Source organism: Hakea prostrata, chromosome 3 (assembly GCF_041222555.1).
Source record: "Hakea prostrata isolate BN-2017 chromosome 3, UWA_Hpros_2, whole genome shotgun sequence".
NCBI classification, from domain to species: Eukaryota; Viridiplantae; Streptophyta; class Magnoliopsida; order Proteales; family Proteaceae; genus Hakea; species Hakea prostrata.
The window spans coordinates 25,661,527-25,678,514 of NC_142602.1; the positions used below are offsets into that span (position 1 = coordinate 25,661,527).

Here is a 16,988-nt window from a genome sequence, read left to right on the forward strand (position 1 = left end):
TTTTTTTTTAAAATACAGTTTTATTAGAAGGGTAACAAGCCTAGGTTTTGGATGACTTCAGGGTTTAAGTATGGTATTCAAGAGACCAAAAGTACTAGAGATGGACTGTGTAGTGGTAGACAGCTAAAAAATGACATATTGGATGTTAAGAGTGTGCAGTGGTAGACAGAGCTAAAAAAATGACATATTGGACGTTAAGAGAGTTTTTGATAGGATCATTATCAAACCTGTGTTAGCAAAAGAAGTTGTCAATCTTATCAGTGCCTACGCACCCAAAGTAGGAGAGGATAAATGTAGAAAGGTATTTTTTTGGGAACACATGGAAGTTCTAGAACAAGGCTTTGGACTGAGCAGAAAAAGTTATTATAGCAGATCAGGACGTGATCTAAATTACACGTTGGGAAAGATCGTCATGGATACGAAGATGTACATGGAGGCTATGGGTTAGGAGAAAGGAGTGAAGAGTATCTGTTCTCGACTTTGCTATGATAACCTCAATGTAAACATTTTTTTCCCAAAAAGAAAAAGGAGCATTCGGCTACCTACAAAGGCAGGCATCATACCACTCAACTAGATTTCTTATGCTAAGGAGGTCTGACAGATTGTTGTGTAAAGACCGAAAGGTTATCCCTGGAGAGAGCTTAACCACTCAATATAGAATTGAGGTTCCGGACATATGCCTTACTTCTCAAAAGCATAGGATGTGTTCCTGTTTGTCCTCAGATCAAGTCATAGAAATTAAGAGAATACTAGAAGCCATTTATGGATCCAGTGATGAAAGGAGGAAAGTAGGATGGGAAAGACCCTAAGAAGATGAGTTGATTGGAGAGCAAAGATTCATGCGGCCAATGCATTTAGTTGGAAATTGATGATGGGTCTCTGTTTCTGTATCTCACTATTTGTCAAGGCCTAGCACAGAATGCCAGGCAGTTAAAAGGCAGTAGCTACCTAGGATGGTCAATGTCCTAGAATATGTGTTGATGTATAAAAGGGCATACCTAGTACACAGGGCTCCTGCCCACTGCAGGTCAGGGGTGGGTTATAATGTATGCAGCCTTAGCCCTTCTTTCACATTGAGTAATAGAGGCCGTTTCTGAAGTTGAACCCATGAACTCTTGGTCACCATAAAGCAACCTTACTTTTGCACTAAGGCCTGCCCTCAGTGTCAATAATGTATGCCCCCCAACAACCCTCCACCAAAAAGAAGGGGAAAAGGATTCTTCTTTAGTTTTATTCCATTGACATACATTAAGTTTGTGTCATTGTTTTATGCCTCCCTCCCCCTTGCACTTCTTTGCCATTGTCATTTGGTGTCTTCTAAGATCAATGTAGTCGACCCCACTAAATTTGGACGAGGCTAAGATTGAAGTTGTCATAATAATTAGTTTTCCAGGAAAGAATGTGAAACCACAGATATAAAGCTTTGACAACAGGAAAGTAATCAATTTGTTTGTTAGTCACTAAACTCCAAGCAGAAAAACATAGCACTTAATTGTACTTTTTTCTTTCTTTTCACAATATATTAAGCGCATAAGGTTTAATTGATCAAACAACTTTTCCTTAAGGAAAAATGCTTTCAGGAAAGCTATTGGTTTGTTTGGTAGTCACTAAATTCTAAGCAGAAAAGCTTAGAACTTAATTGTACTTTTTTCTTTCTTCTGGCAATCTATTAAGAACATAAGGTTTAATTGATCAAACAACTTTTCGTTAAGGAAAAATGCTTTCAGTAATCCGTAGTGTACAGTACCTGTTCCACTGGAATATTCAAGGATTCAAGAGCGGAGTAAATTTCCTGTAATATAGGGGATGCAGCATCAAATGCTGATGTGGAGCAATAGGGCGTTGAATCAAATGGTACCCATTTGTCTTCCCCTTCACTGAAAATTTTATAAAATTATCAATAGCCAATCAAAACAATCAAAACCTGAAAAGGAAGGGGAACTATGATATACCTTGAAATGTTCCTTAAGAGATAAAACTCATTTTCAAAACCAGCGTTCATTACCTGTGCAAATTAGAGCAATTTCAGTTAAGGAATGCAATGAAGCTCAAATTGATGTAACCGATGTATTTTACATGATAGCCTCTAATACTCACCAAATTAAATTCATCTTTCAACACTTTCGTTACCCTTCGTAATGCTTCTCTTGGACAATAATCCCATGCTTTGCCGGGTTTAAGATGCATGTCAGCCAAAACCATTTCTTCCTGTTGTGACCTATCAAAAAAAGGTCTAATATGAAAGCATGCACCAATATATTATGAAGCCTAAACTAAACCCACAAAATATTAAAAACAAGGTACAATTTTCACTTCATATAAAAGGAATTTGGAACCCCTGCAAATAGCATGATCACCAAATGGTTCACAATTCAAAATGGAAGAACGTTTAGGCCCCTCAACCACAAAAGAAGACAAAAATAGTTAAGAGAACATCCTATAGCATGTAAATGGCTCTAAACCTGATAATGACACGACATAGCATTTTATAGAGATGCTATCATGTTAATTATATATATCATTATTCACCCCAAAAAGAATTACATATATTGTTTATTCAAACTCTTGGAGTCAAACCCAATACAGTTCCAAGAGAAGTTTCAGGTTTAAGACATTAACTGGTGTGCCATTCAAATACTTAAACCTGCTTTAGTCCCTCCATAGATGTCCCTAAGGGTAGCAAGTGCATCAGCCATGCTCATTAAGCCATATATAGTTGAAGAACACACCCTGCTCAACGTTAAGCCTGTGCACATTGCAAAAGATAACATGTGACCCTCTTGAAAGTTCACTACTAAAATCTCCTAGCTATTAAAATCCTCTGGGAACCTATGAAACCAGAACAGAATAATGAGAAAAAAGGAAAGGAAGATTATAGAAACCAAGAGGTGGAAGAATGTGAGCAGTGCAATAAATAGATCAATCTATTGCCAGACATAGATATTTATATTTGGTTGTGTCATCATTAGATAATGAGGACACATTTTTTTGTCTAATTAATCCTAAAGTCAAATCAGGATAGGAGACTAGACCTAATTATGACAGGAAACTCAAAACCACTTAGATCAGAACACCAATCCACAGTATACAGGTCTTATGGACCTGCAATGGATACACAAAAACTCTATAGATGCCCAATTAATAAGAATATCTCTCATGATCTAACTGCAGCCAGCATGCATGGATCCAAGACAGACGGCGATAAGTTTCTCTTGCAATGCAATAGCCACCCTGCCTACCACATAACACAGTAGACCAGGGACCATACAACCCAAGGCAACTATCTTCGCATGGACATACATAACACAGGATGTTTAATCATTTTGCCACAGCAGCCCTGTAGCAGGTAGGTTGCATTGACATCTGCACTGTATACCCACAAACAGCAGCCCATATGCACATGAGTAGCAAACGCCTCAAATTTTGACATTTCCCTCACTTGTTTGACAATATTTAAATTGACACTTCCCCATTGGCCTTCAAATCACCTTTGACTTTACCATGCTTTACCTCCAAGTACAAATTTGTATCCAATATTATCTTTCCAAACCTTCATTTCAGTATCAATGTTTTTGTTGTTTGGCATCTGCATCGCCTCAAGAATTAGACCAGTAAAGACATTGATGCAGACCCAAGGGTATATAGACAGATGAAAGGTCCAGCAGCAAGCAGACATTTCCTAAGGTGAGAAGATGCAATGCCAGAACCTGACTCATAAGACTAGCTGCTTTTCTGGTTCTGGTCCTAACTTGGATCAGCCTCCTGGGTGAGCACATCTGCACCTTGTTAGGGTTCCTACTTGCTATTTTGTTCCAAGAACCTGCTGATATGAATCCCTCCAAGAACAACTATGCATGATGGCGGCATGGTGCTATAATCCTATTGTGATTGGGTCCCTATTTTTTGTAATTGACTCCTAGTTGTAACATCAACTAAAGCCCAATTTATAACACTTCCAATTCCTGAATCCAGTGATGTCCCCTCAGCAGAAACACACTGCGAGTGGATTTTGTATGGTCACTGGGACCACATGGGTTTACTTACTTCACCAAAAAAGTGACGTTTTCTCATGTTTTCAAAATTTTGATAATATGGTTAGGACTCAATTTGGGAAGACAGTCAAAATCCTTCGTACAAACAACGGAACTAAGTACTTGGGTGGAGCATTCCCTTCCTACTTAGCAAACCATGGCATCATACACCAGACTAGTTGTGTTGACACTCCACCTCAAAATGCGGTTGCCGAATGTAAGAATAGACATCTACTTGAGGCAGCATGTTCCCTTATGTTTACTATGCATGTGGCTCCTCGTTTTTGGGGTGACGCAGTCCTTACTACAGCATATCTAATTAACTGATAGCCTTCCCGAGTCTTAGACCAGCGGTCCCCTTGAGATTCTTTTAGCGACAACAGCCTTTACCGTGCCACCTAAGGTTTTTAGATGTGTTGCCTTTGTCCAGAACACCATGCTCATGGTAAGTTGGATCCTTGCAAGTTAAAGTGCATTTTCTTGGGTTATCCTCCTACACAAAAGGGGTATAAGTGTTATCATCCTAGTTCTCGTCATTTTTTTGTCTCCATGGATGTTGTGTTCTAGGAACAGATTCCTTATTTTTCCCCTACCCCTCTTCAGGGGGAGAGTCTTAGTGACAAGCTTCCAATGTTGATTCCTCCTTTCGATATTTCTCCTCGAGATTCCCGCAAAATATCCTCCTTTGGAAGATGGAGTGACCAGACAGGAATAACTGGTGGATGATGTGTAGGCAAGACTAAAACTCTGAAGACCTATCAAAGAAAGCAATGAGTGATCCCTTTTGAACCAAGCCAGTTAAAAGCTTCCGTTCTTGGCCCTAAATAATTTGTTCCTCCAAGTGAGTCTGTCTTTGACCCTTATTCTAATCCTACTTTGGACTCACCAATTGCATTAAGAAAGCAGCCTTAAGCTTGCACCAAACATCCTATTTCCAATTATGTTCATATCAATCCCTATCCCCAGAATTTCAAAGTTTTATTTCCCCTTTGTCCTCTACTTATGTTCCTAAAACTTGGCAGGAAGCATTATCTCACTCAAACTGGAAGGAAGCTATGAATGAGGAAATGCAAGCTCTAGAAAAAAAACAAAATAGGGGACTTGGTGACTTTGCCTACTGGAAAGCGGATTGTTGGGTGCAAATGGGTGTTCATGATCAAGCACAAAGCAGATGGGATCGTTGAGAGGTATAAGGCAAGATTGGTGGCCAAAGGCTTCACTTAGACTTATAGAGTTGACTACTAGGAGACATTTTCCCCTATTGCTAAGATGAATACAGTTCGTACTATTCTTTCATGTGTAGTTAATAAAGGATGGAGTTTACAACTATTAGATGTGAAGAATGCTTTTTTGCATGGAGAACTCCAAGAGGAGGTATACATGGAAGCACCTCCTGGGTATTCTACTGTTGAGACTTATGGGAAAGTGTGCAAATTAAAGAAGGCTTTATATGGGTTAAAGCAATCTCCAAGAGCATGGTTTGGAAGGTCCTATAAGGCAATGATATCTAATGGCTATAAGCAGACCTATGCATACCACACTTTGTTTATTAAAAGAGATGGTTCCCAAACTATTGTACTTTTAGTATATGTGGATGATATTGTCATCACAAATAGTAGCGAAGATAAGATTTCAGCATTGAAGACTTTTTTGGAAATCGAATTTGAGATCAAAGACATGAGAAAACTTAGATATTTCCTTGGTTTGGAGTTGGCATATTTTACTGGTGGTGTATCTCTATCTCAGAGGAAGTATACATTGGATCTTCTTGAGGAAACTGGGATGCTAGGAAGTAAGCCTGCTGAGACTCCTATTGAGCCTAACCTACACTTGATGGCAAAGGAAGGAGAACCAGTTGACAAGACAAGGTATAAAAAATTAGTGGGAAAGTTGATTTACTTATCTCACTCTAGGCCTAACATCACATTTGCAGTTAGTCTTGTTAGCCAGCATATGCATGATCCTTATTCCTCACACATGGATGCAGTATATCGGATCTTGAGGTACTTGAAGGCCACTCCAGGAAAAGGAATTTTAATTTCAGCTCATGGACATTTGAAGATTGAGGCATACACAGATGCAGACTAGGCAAGATGTACAAATGATAGGAGGTCTACCTCTAGGTATTGTGTATATGTGGGAGGTAACCTTATGACTTGGAGAAGCAAGAAACAGGATGTGATTGCGAGGTTTAGTGCTGAGGCCGAGTTTAGGGCGATTGCTCAGGGCATTTGTGAGGTACTATGGCTAAAAGGGCTGCTTCAGGAGGTTGGTACAGATTTGGAGGTTCCTATACAGTTGTACTCAAATAGTAAGTCAGCAATCATCATAGCTCACAACCTAATATAGCATGATAGGACTAAGCATGTGGAGATTGACAAACATTTCATCATAGAAAAGGTTGACGTTGGGTTGGTCCATATCACCTTTGTTACTTCAAATGAGCAGCGGGCTGATGTGCTCACAAAGAGCTTAAGCATAAAAGTATTCAATAGGATTATTGGCAAGTTAGGCATGATAAATATCTAGGCTCAACTTGAGGGGGAGTGTTGAAGGTATGGGTTGAGGTTTTTCTAATTAGAATAGGATTACGTTTCCTAATAAGTTTGGAGTTGGGCCTATGAATCAAATAACTTTGAGCAATATCTCTCCAGATTACATTAGGTACTTATAAGATTTCTTTTTGTTTAAATTCTTGTCTGTAGCCGGGTGCTCTTGCCTGGAATCAAAGATTTTGGAAAGTTTCTCTTGCCTTGATCAAGAGGTTGTAAAAGATGTTAAGTCCCCAACCACCGCACTGAAAAGGACATACTTGTGGAAATCCTTCTAAAGGCTTAAAAGGCAGTGGATGTAGATTCAATTGGATCGAACCACTACAAATCATGGTGTCATGTCTCTTTGTCTGTTTACTTGTTTTAATTTTTAATTATTAATCAATTGCATGGATAGGAAAAATCCACTAATCTCAACCTATCCCCCACTCTCTAGGTTGACTTTGATATGTCTGATTTCATATTCCCAGAAATCAAATCAGCCCAAATGTGCAAAAAATACGGAATTCTACAGCATAAAAATATATTTTTGCCTACTCGAGAACAAAATACTCAGATTATCCACCACAAAAAAAAAAAAAAAAAACGACATATTGAACTTTTATTGAACCCCATGCTCACCTCCTCTGAACTTGTCCCCCCACCCCAACCCCTTTGACAAATCCCACCCTTACTCCCCTTTTCATCTGCCACCCCCACTCCTTGTGCAACTCCTACCCCTCCCCAACCAATCCATTGCAACCATCATCCCCACCCTTTTGTAACCCCACTCAACAAATCTCACCAATCCCCTCCACCCCCCCCCCCCCCAAAAAAAAAAAAAAAAGATAAATAAAAACCTGATTAGAATGTCATTAAAACTCAGGCATAATGTAGCTAGGGTTAGAAAAGAAATGGTGGGGAAGGATCAAAAGTTGAGTGGGGAGGCAATGTTAAGGGCTCTCTAAACAGTGAAAACATGACAAGGGATGTGATCTTTGAAGTTTGAACCAGACCACAGGGCTGCTAGAAAACAAAAGTGCCAAGGAGTGGGAGAGGCACCAACTAGAGGAGGAAAAGGCAACATCAAACGAGGGTAGCCAACTGGTTTCATCAATCTAGAGATGTGGATGGGGGGGGGACAGAGGACCAAACTTGCATGAGACTGTCCAGGAAGGGGGAGGGAGGGAGGGGACCAAGACCCATTAGAAACAAAGGAGGAGAGAGGGGCTAACTTAAGAATGTACGAGACATAAGCCACGTGAGCTCATAGGGAATGCTACGGATCCAACCAAATGGAGATAGAGCACCCATTGGAGATATTAGAGGTGGTGGCCAAAAGGGCTAAAGGGAAGAGGTGGAGGAAGTTCCTCCATACCTAAGTGGGGTCAGGAGGCATGCTAGTAGTCTAAAAGTAGTCCCACTTTAGAAGGTAGTAGTAGACCCAGTTGACTCAAATACAGTCTTGCTTAGAAGTGATTTTCTATATTAGCTTTAGCATGCTAGCAATTTTGTAGTCTCAAATTCTATGAATACCTAAACCACCCTTCAGATTTTGGAAGGCAAGTAGAAGGTTAACTGATGGGATGAAGAAATCTGGAACTTTCCTTACCCTTCCGAAGGGAGGTGTAGAAGAGGCTTTCCACTCCTTTGATGGTGGCCTTTTAGAGAGAGAAAATACCACACCAATAAAGGTAGGTGGATTAGATAACAAATTTGATAAAAGTGGTCTTGTGATAACCACGTGATCCTAACCTGAAACCCGAATTGTGTGTCTGAGAACCCGAACATCAAGTAGGAAGAAACTTTGGGCCATCCGAATTGAAGCCCATAATTTAACCCCATAACTATTGCGAACCGGAAGAAGATCCAATCATAATTCGGATGGATTAGGCAGGTGGATATCCAGCTCAAGGGAGACAAAGTTGGGAGATGCCATTGAGTCAAGTATGAACCTTTTACATGAACCCTAGGTCTATACCAATGTTTAGGATTAGCGAAGAGGGCAAACCACCCAAGCACAGCAAAGTATTAAGGGGCAGTCATTTAAGGCCGTCATTTAGGGCGGTCAATTGACCAAGCAACCGCCACCATAGGTGGTTGATTGGACCAGTATGGGCAGTATATACCTCTTTTATCCTTCGCACCCTAGTAAAGCCTTTTAAACCCTATTTTTGCATTATTTCAATGCAAATGCAGCTGTGGGCTCTTGCAAGGTCAGAGAGAATGTGTTAGTGAAGGGAAGACCTATTCTTACGGAGATTCTTGAGGATTTTCATTAAACAACGAATCTTAAAAGTAAGTGGAATTAACTAACTCTCCTTCTCACTGTTATTTGGTTGAGAGTAGTTATTCTTACAAAAACCTCCACTAGAAGAGTATTTGATTGTGAAAAATATTTATTTATCATTAATTCCAATTAAATCATGCCAGGAGAATATATCTTATATCTATTTTAACGGTGGATACTTTCGGAGAGGGTTATCAAGGTTTATATCCGAATTTTGATTAGATTTCTTTGCTTTTGAAGTTAAGGATGTTACTTTAGTGATTCAGAGACGTAATCTAAGCCTAGAATCATCCTAAAGCCTACCTAGAATGGAAGATCAAAGGTTGGACTTTCAGACCTAACAATTTGTCTGTGTGACCAGGCGGTTGGTTGGCTAACCAACCGGTCAAAGCGACCAACCTTGTTTGAAAGGATGTTTTGATGTTGGATTTGATATTTATGATACCTAAATACCTAATCATGAATGTAACTATATGGACATGATCATAAGGCTTACTGAGATCTGCTAGAGTGCTAGGTTGTGAGGAACTAAGTCAATTATCAAATTTTATCCATTAAGACACGTAAGGAAACAATTATATTTATATTGGATTGTTTGATATGTTGTTTTCTTTAATATTCAAAGCATGTTTATGTTATATTAGTATGTACTATGTAGTAAATATGGTCTATGCATAATTATTTATAGTATGTAAATCATGAATGTTTATGACTACTTTTTACTTAATTACTTGATATAATGATTTGTGTGGTTTTGACATGAGGAATACTTAGGTTGGTATTCCTAGCCTTAAAACATCAGGGGCTTTGGTCTAGGTTATTGCCCTTGGTGACTTTAGTGCATCCCTTAGTTTCTGTTATGCATGGTTAGGTCACCCATTACATGCTACTACCCTTCCGATAAAGGAATTGAAGCCGAGTGACCCATGATGGGAGTGACTGGTCCTATGGGCATCCAAAAGAGGTAACCAATCCATGAAGAGACACAGACCCACTATTAAATTTATCATACAATGGTAAGGTTGCATATGTTGAGGGTTGGGCTTATAGGCGTCCAAAAGACAGCTTGGGTGTCATGAGGAGACATGAGAGGCATCTTCCCGAGAATATGTGGATGACCATAGGATTCCAGAATGTTAATCCAACAAAGATAGCCAGTCCGTGAGGAATAGCATTCCTAGGTGACAAAGGATACTAGACTAATAGGGCACTAGGTCTGAGAAAAGGTATCTAGACCACATGTAGTGTGTTACTATATGATCTTGCATTCCGTTACGATTCCCCGACATATGCCAATACTCATACCAATGGTTGTGGTCAGAGAGTATGGCCCTATAACCCCAGCCAAGGTGTGATGAGGACTATACCCCTTTACTTTGGTTCCCAACAAAGGTAGCCAGTTTCGTGAGGGATCGAGTGACAAGACTTCCTAAAAGAAGGTTGGTGTTCATCTTAATGCATGTCTGCCTAGGTAAAGACTAACATGGTTAGTTCATTAGGTGCATACTTAGCATATCATTGCATTATTTACATTCTAGCATTCATGTTATCGTGGTATACATGTGGATTGTTGCCTTACTAAGTTTTGTAGAATTCATTCCTTGTGGATTTCCTTGTTTTCTTCAGATTACTTTGCATTTCATGAGGGAATCTTTCTCCTAGAGAGTTCGACGCCGATGGAACCAAGCAATGAACTCTCAAGGGAGTACCTCGAGACACACAGAGACTCGTGCTCCTATATGGACTGCTCCTACAGAGTCTAGCCCTTCTGAGCATTGGGAGATTACTTATGAGGGCATAATGGCCTTGATTGGGATTATGTACATGTTTGTTTGCCAAGTTAGGTGGGTTGCTAGACTTATGGAATGGTTTGGGGTAGAATGAATGTAAACCTTAAGTAGACTATTTTCCTTGATTCCACTCATATACTATTTATATTTCAGATATTCCTTTGGCATTCATTTTGGGATTTTGGACATTATTATTCTAAATAATTGATGAACTTATTATTTATTGCTCTTGATTGTGGTATTATGTACTTTATTTATTACTAATATTGTAACCAGATCCTGTGATTGTGGATCACATCCACAGGTTATCGGAGTAGATCTAATACCATCGGGTGGGGTGTGACAGGTCTTCCCCACAGAGGAAATGATCTTACCCTTCCAATCTCCTATAGACAAGGTACAATATAGGGGGCGCAAAGGTGGTTGCTAAGTCTCCCAAGGATGAGGGAAAGACCCAGATAAACTACCAAAAGGGAGCCCAAGGAGAAGCCAATAAGGTGGAGAAGGGTAGCCTTGATAGGATCAAAGACACCAGCCAGGAAAAGCTAGGATTGTTGTAAGTTAACTTGAAGACCAAACAGAAACTCGAGCATCTGAAGGGAGAAGAGGATAAAGGAAAATGCAGGAAGAGGAGGACTTGGAAAAAATCACCAAATCATCAACAAAGGTGAGGTGGGCTAGGTTGATGGATTTACATTTGGGATGGGGAAGATGAGGTGCTAGCCAATTTTGGATTGAAGGCTCCTAGAGAGTACCTCAAAGGCAAAGGAGAAAAAGAAGGAAGAACAAGGGCATCCTTGACAAATTCCAACCCTAGAAAGGAAGAATCCAACATGAGAGCCATTGGCAATGATAGAAGAAGAGAAGGAGATGCAAGCATCAATCCAATTGATGAATCAATCTTTATTTGCTGCAGTGCGTCTTCTTTACACATTCTTCCCAATTACAAGGCAGAGAAATTTTATCAACCAATAAGAAACCAATATCCATTGACATCCTTCTTATGATATTGTCACATACATCACATCAACCTATAGGCAGAAAAATCGCCAATTTCTCCACTTTGATTTCTTTTCTTCATCCTTCAAAAAACCCATTTCCTTCTATTAATGAACTTCATTACTGAAGGTATGAATTTTCCCAATTACTTCAAGTTCCAAACAAACATAATCTCTACTAATTCAATGTAAACCCAACAGCATAAATTTTGAAGAAATTAAAGTTGTTCATGGTAATTTAGAGGTTGTGATTTCTAGAATCCGACATGAATCCAGCAGAGGCAGGATGAACTCACCAGCTTTGTTTTTGTAAGGAAGAGCTGAGGGATCTTCCAATTCCCTCTCACTAGAAAAGGACAATGGCACTCTGGCAAATATTGGTGCTAAAAGATTATATATATATATATATATATATATATATATATATATATATATATATATAGAGAGAGAGAGAGAGAGAGAGAGAGAGATTGGAATTAGCACCTGGAACTAATCCCAAGATCACTTTTAGGTGAATGGCCTTTGGTCCTTTTAGTTCTAAAACCCTATTTCCCATTCGCTATATGTATCCCTTATGCTGTCTTTTCTGATTACTTAGAACATGTACTGTGGTTCAGGTTTTTCTTCTCCTCATTCTCCTCATTCTCTCTTTCTCTGTTATTTTATTACAAGTGAGAAGTGTAAATTGGAGAATGAAGCACAATAAACACACACTGATTCTGACTATTGCAGAATTAATATCCCTGAAATGTTTATTGAAATGGAGTCTTACTCTAGAAAATTGTGGCATCTGAAAAAAAATCAATTCCACATAGAATCAAAGAAATGGAAGCGGAATGGTTATCAATCGGTGCCTAAGATCTCTCTTCATCTTGGGAGGGCAGATCGAGTCAATGACAACGATGACAATTGGTTAGCCAGGCTTTTGAGAAAGGGGCTAATCCCCAGGTTCAACTAAACTACAGAAGGAGAAAAGGGATTCAGAGGCGGGGGCCAAAGTGGGGGTTGAAGAGGATAGGGTAGGCAGAGAAGCAGGAGAGGATTACTAAATCTCAAATTGATTTATCACTGTGGGTATTCATTATTCAATATGGTTATTACCTACAAATCACATATTGATTTTCATCATCATGATCACAATTATCAGGGAAAGTTGAGAAACATTGCAGAACAGGAAAAAGCTACAATAGTCATCATTTGAGGTTCATAAACAAAGGTTACAACATAAAATGTATGCTGGGGGAGGGGGAGGGGGAGGGGAAGAGACAAGAAGCAAATAAATTTCGGATGTCAGACTATAGAGATGCTGAGATAAGAAAATGAAATGACTGGGAGAAATAAAGCAGCAAGATGAAGAAACTTAAAAAAGGGGATCGTCTTCCAAGAACATAGTTTCAGTACCATGGAAGTCTCCACTTGGTTGACAGATCAGGCATCAATCTGATTTCACCCACTCCAGTGAGATTTGTTCCATCAGCAGGCCCGTCAGTATATGATGACATGCCCATGGATGCAAAAGTCAAACCTATGCCATTATTCTTGACAATATCATGGAAGCGCTTTGCCGGGACCGCCTGAAAATACAACTTTTAATTAGAAGACGATTCAAATCCATAAGAATTAGTACCAAATCATTCACTTGTGCAACAGAATATATCCTCATCCAAATCCCTGTGCAACTGAGTAAAGCCCGCTGCCCAAACAATAATAATAATAATAATCTCCATCCAACTCCTAACAATTAGGAATTAACTAATAAAACTCCAGTATGTATTTAGTTCTTAAAATAATTCCAACATCAACAACAACATAGAGTATTGTCATATTGAAACAATAATAAGTATGTCCTATAATATTAATGTTAACTTTGTGTATGTAGAAACTATCCAAGTTAAAAATAGCAATCAAGGCTCCAAAACAAAATATTCCTTTGGAGTTTTGTACTTCTCCTTCTCTTCTATTCCACTCGATCCCCTAGTACTGCTACTATATTGTGACTGCTGCAAGTGCTGAGAAGATCCTTCAAATGCCCTAATCACACTTCAAGTATTCCAGACTGTTGCTGTTGTGATGCAAAAATTACAGGGCTATATACAACCTGCAGGTCGAGTTCTGCCTTGGGTTTTGCAGCAAACTTCAAGTATGCATAACTCCAGATTCTACCATCAGAAGCTGCTGAATTTTAAAAACCACAAGACACATGCAACAGTACCTCCACTCAATCCAGATTTGAGTCCCAGTTGGTGGATGGTTTGGCCTGAAAGGCTTAAATTTCTAATCTGAGGTTGCTGTTAATTCTTCCAACTCAATTAAGTGAAACTTTCACCTATGCTTTTCCACAATACGTGTGATTAGACCAGAGTCTGGTGTCATACTATTTCTTATCACAAATACCTTCATACTTTCTAATTTCATGACATGTTGGATACTTGTGCTCTGAGTCTTCTGACCATTTGAAAATCAACCCAAGTTTGGAAACTTGGTTCAGCCTATCAAGGACTGCATTTGAACCCTAATGCAGCCCCTGGTTCTCGGCTGTAGAACCTTGATGAGCCCCTGGGGTCAAAGGTGGTACCAGAGCTATGAATTCTGGTTCAACCCTAAAGCCTAATTTCAGCCCTTAATGTGCACCGTGCTGTTGGGTTTTATTAGTTGTTTGCTTGACTATTGTTGGTTATTTGGAGCTAAGTCAACCTAGCCTTACATTAATAGTTGCCCTGAGCATTTGGATTTACTTCAGATCCATCACGATGATTATCTTACTTCTACTATCACCAATTCACTCAGGTTTTCCATATTCAACAATATATTTCACAATATAATAATGAAGCAATGCAGTTATACAACCAAGCATAACAGAGGTGATACATATAAATGTATTGAAAAAAGGAGAATATATCTAAATTTAATGCCAACTAAAAATGAACTCACACGACATCGATGTTGTCCAGAGGTGTCAACCCAGATAATCCGAACAAATACAGTATCCACTTTTACAGTGTTAGTCACTTTGTTCGGAGAGTAACTGGACACAGCATTCTCACAATCAAAAGTCTTAAAAGTTCCACTAATATTATAAAACCGAATCGCATTGTGCATAAATATGTCTTCAGCTGCCTCCAAAGCTTCAGGAATTGTAAGATCTCCCTCATCACAGGCATCACATAAAACAGATAAAACAACTTCACGTGCTCTTTTTGCACCTGCATCACCAAAAAAGAAGAGAGCTAACATCAAGATGTAACAGTATGCATAAGGCCTTAAGTCTAATCTCTGAATCCCCCCAGCCCACCGTTGCACAAATTTCACACGAAGATAACTACAGAACAGTGCTATGGTTAATACAACAAATATGAATCAACTACAAAAGCTTGAAGTAACCACCAAGTGAGACAGAAGTTCGACATTAAACCTCTTAAAGGAAAGCTCCATAATTGAGGATGCAATAATGTTCATATGTTCTGATTATCTCCCTAGAAGTCTGAACTGGGAAGTGCAAATTTGGCGAATGAAACATTTATAGTTGGTCAAATGTAATAAATAATCACATTATTTCCATTTCAAGTATTGTTTTTCATATCAAAATATTGATTCTCAATACCTCAACTAAGTTGATAAGCTTGTATATTTTGGTCATCTATGTGAATAACTACAGATATGGCTGAGTTGAGTTTATGTTTACCATCAGGGACACTACAATGGTGGGGAATGGGTAGCTACCACTAAAAGTTTAGAATAGAAATGTGAAATTCAATAACAGCACAGAAAATCATTCATAGGATCAACACAAAGGTTGGTGACCAAGACCACTGTTCTCCCTGATCACAAATGCATTAAAGCTAAAGGAAAAAGATATATAAGAAGTTAGGTAGCAAAATTTCTTGGTCCCTCGGTTTCTCCAGAAACTTCGAAAACAGAGAAATATAAACCATTTGCACATCTTGTCAATAGTCCTTTTACTTTAAATTGAAACTTCGAAGAATGGAGCTTTTACTGTGAAATCAGTGTTTCAACCGTTACCAGGAATGGATAAGAGCATTCTAGTCTTTAAAATGATGTGGAAAATGGAAATGGAAGTTACCTGGCAAGATGAAATTTTTCATGTGGGCCATTAAGGAGGATAGATATATCCACTTAATAACCTTACCCAAGGGAAGAGGGCGTTGTGATTCTTGTGAGGTCCTGAATTCATCCTTTTTTCGTTATCTGTTGTCTATTTTCTGTTTTGGTGCCGTTTCTCTTAGGCAATGTGGACATCAATGTTCAAATCCCTTAAGCCAGATATGGAGCTTAGCCTATCCCTCTTGTTCCCAGCTGCTACTTGTTGAACCCTTTTGAATGAAACAAACAAAAAAGTCTTTGACCACTCTTCCTGTGACCATGGACTTATAGTATGTATAATCCATAAATGTTTCTTCTAATCCCACAAATCTGAACATCTCAGGTGGATTTCCTCTGGTTTGATTGTGCATTTACATTAGAAATAGATGGTCCTCATGAGTGTGGCATCTTATTCATTTTCTCTTTTTTTTAACTTTTATTACATATCTTGCCCTGATCCATGTAATATGCTGGTGCAGGGAACCTCGCCCAGTCCCTTCATTTTTATGTAAGTGACTACACAACCTTTTTATACATCCAAAAATAGAACAAAAAACCATAAGCTAGTATGGGCCAATAAGATTCTGTGATAAAACTACATCTACATTGCAAGTTTTTCCATCATTCCAGATGAGACTCAGTTTTACAATTGCACAATAAAATCACCCCTTTTACTGAAGGTGTCATATTTAATTGACGTAGGACTACATTTTTTGAAAACATATGATTTATGCAGTCCAAGAAGAGACTTTACACAAAGAAAAACATTACCTACTCAGAATGTAATTGTTAGAAAACAATCATTAAATAATCAAAACAGCAGCTGAACTTGAACAAATAAAAGAGAGAAGAAGAAGAAGAGAAGAGAGATGAAGAACTAGTAGAAGAGGCTCGTGATTCTTGCTTAAGAGTCTAGAATCACAGAGCCCTTTTATTTATAGCTTCTAATGAATCAAATACAACTTGAGAGACAAGTAATTGTCCTCTAGAAAAAGGAAACAAAAAATTACAACTTTAGTAACTTCCTAGGTCCTAAAATACAAAATTCTGAAAATAGAAACTACTACCAAAATAGAAACTATGCTTTCTAAAAATTCCCAAAACTTATGTAGCAAGACTCCAACATTAAAAATAGAAAGTAGAGTAGCATCACTAGCATATACTATTCACGTGAACAGTAACACAGATTTTACTATTCACGTGAACAGTACCGTGAACAGTAAAAACAGATTTTTTTACTGTTCACG

At 38.7% G+C, this 16,988-nt stretch overlaps 1 protein-coding gene across 1 annotated transcript in view; it reads right to left on the bottom strand.

Annotated features, from left to right (window-relative positions):
• The window catches only part of NODGS (nodulin/glutamine synthase-like protein), a 47,456-nt gene that overhangs the window by 25,928 nt on the left and 4,540 nt on the right, over positions 1–16,988 (bottom strand). The window contains exons 9-13 of the mRNA XM_089150059.1: positions 14,572–14,843; positions 13,042–13,214; positions 2,098–2,218; positions 1,953–2,005; positions 1,748–1,877 (exon numbers count right to left, since the gene is read on the bottom strand). Coding sequence (XP_089006185.1) covers positions 1,748–1,877; positions 1,953–2,005; positions 2,098–2,218; positions 13,042–13,214; positions 14,572–14,843 — 749 coding nt within the window. The remainder of the gene's footprint in view (positions 1–1,747; positions 1,878–1,952; positions 2,006–2,097; positions 2,219–13,041; positions 13,215–14,571; positions 14,844–16,988) is intronic.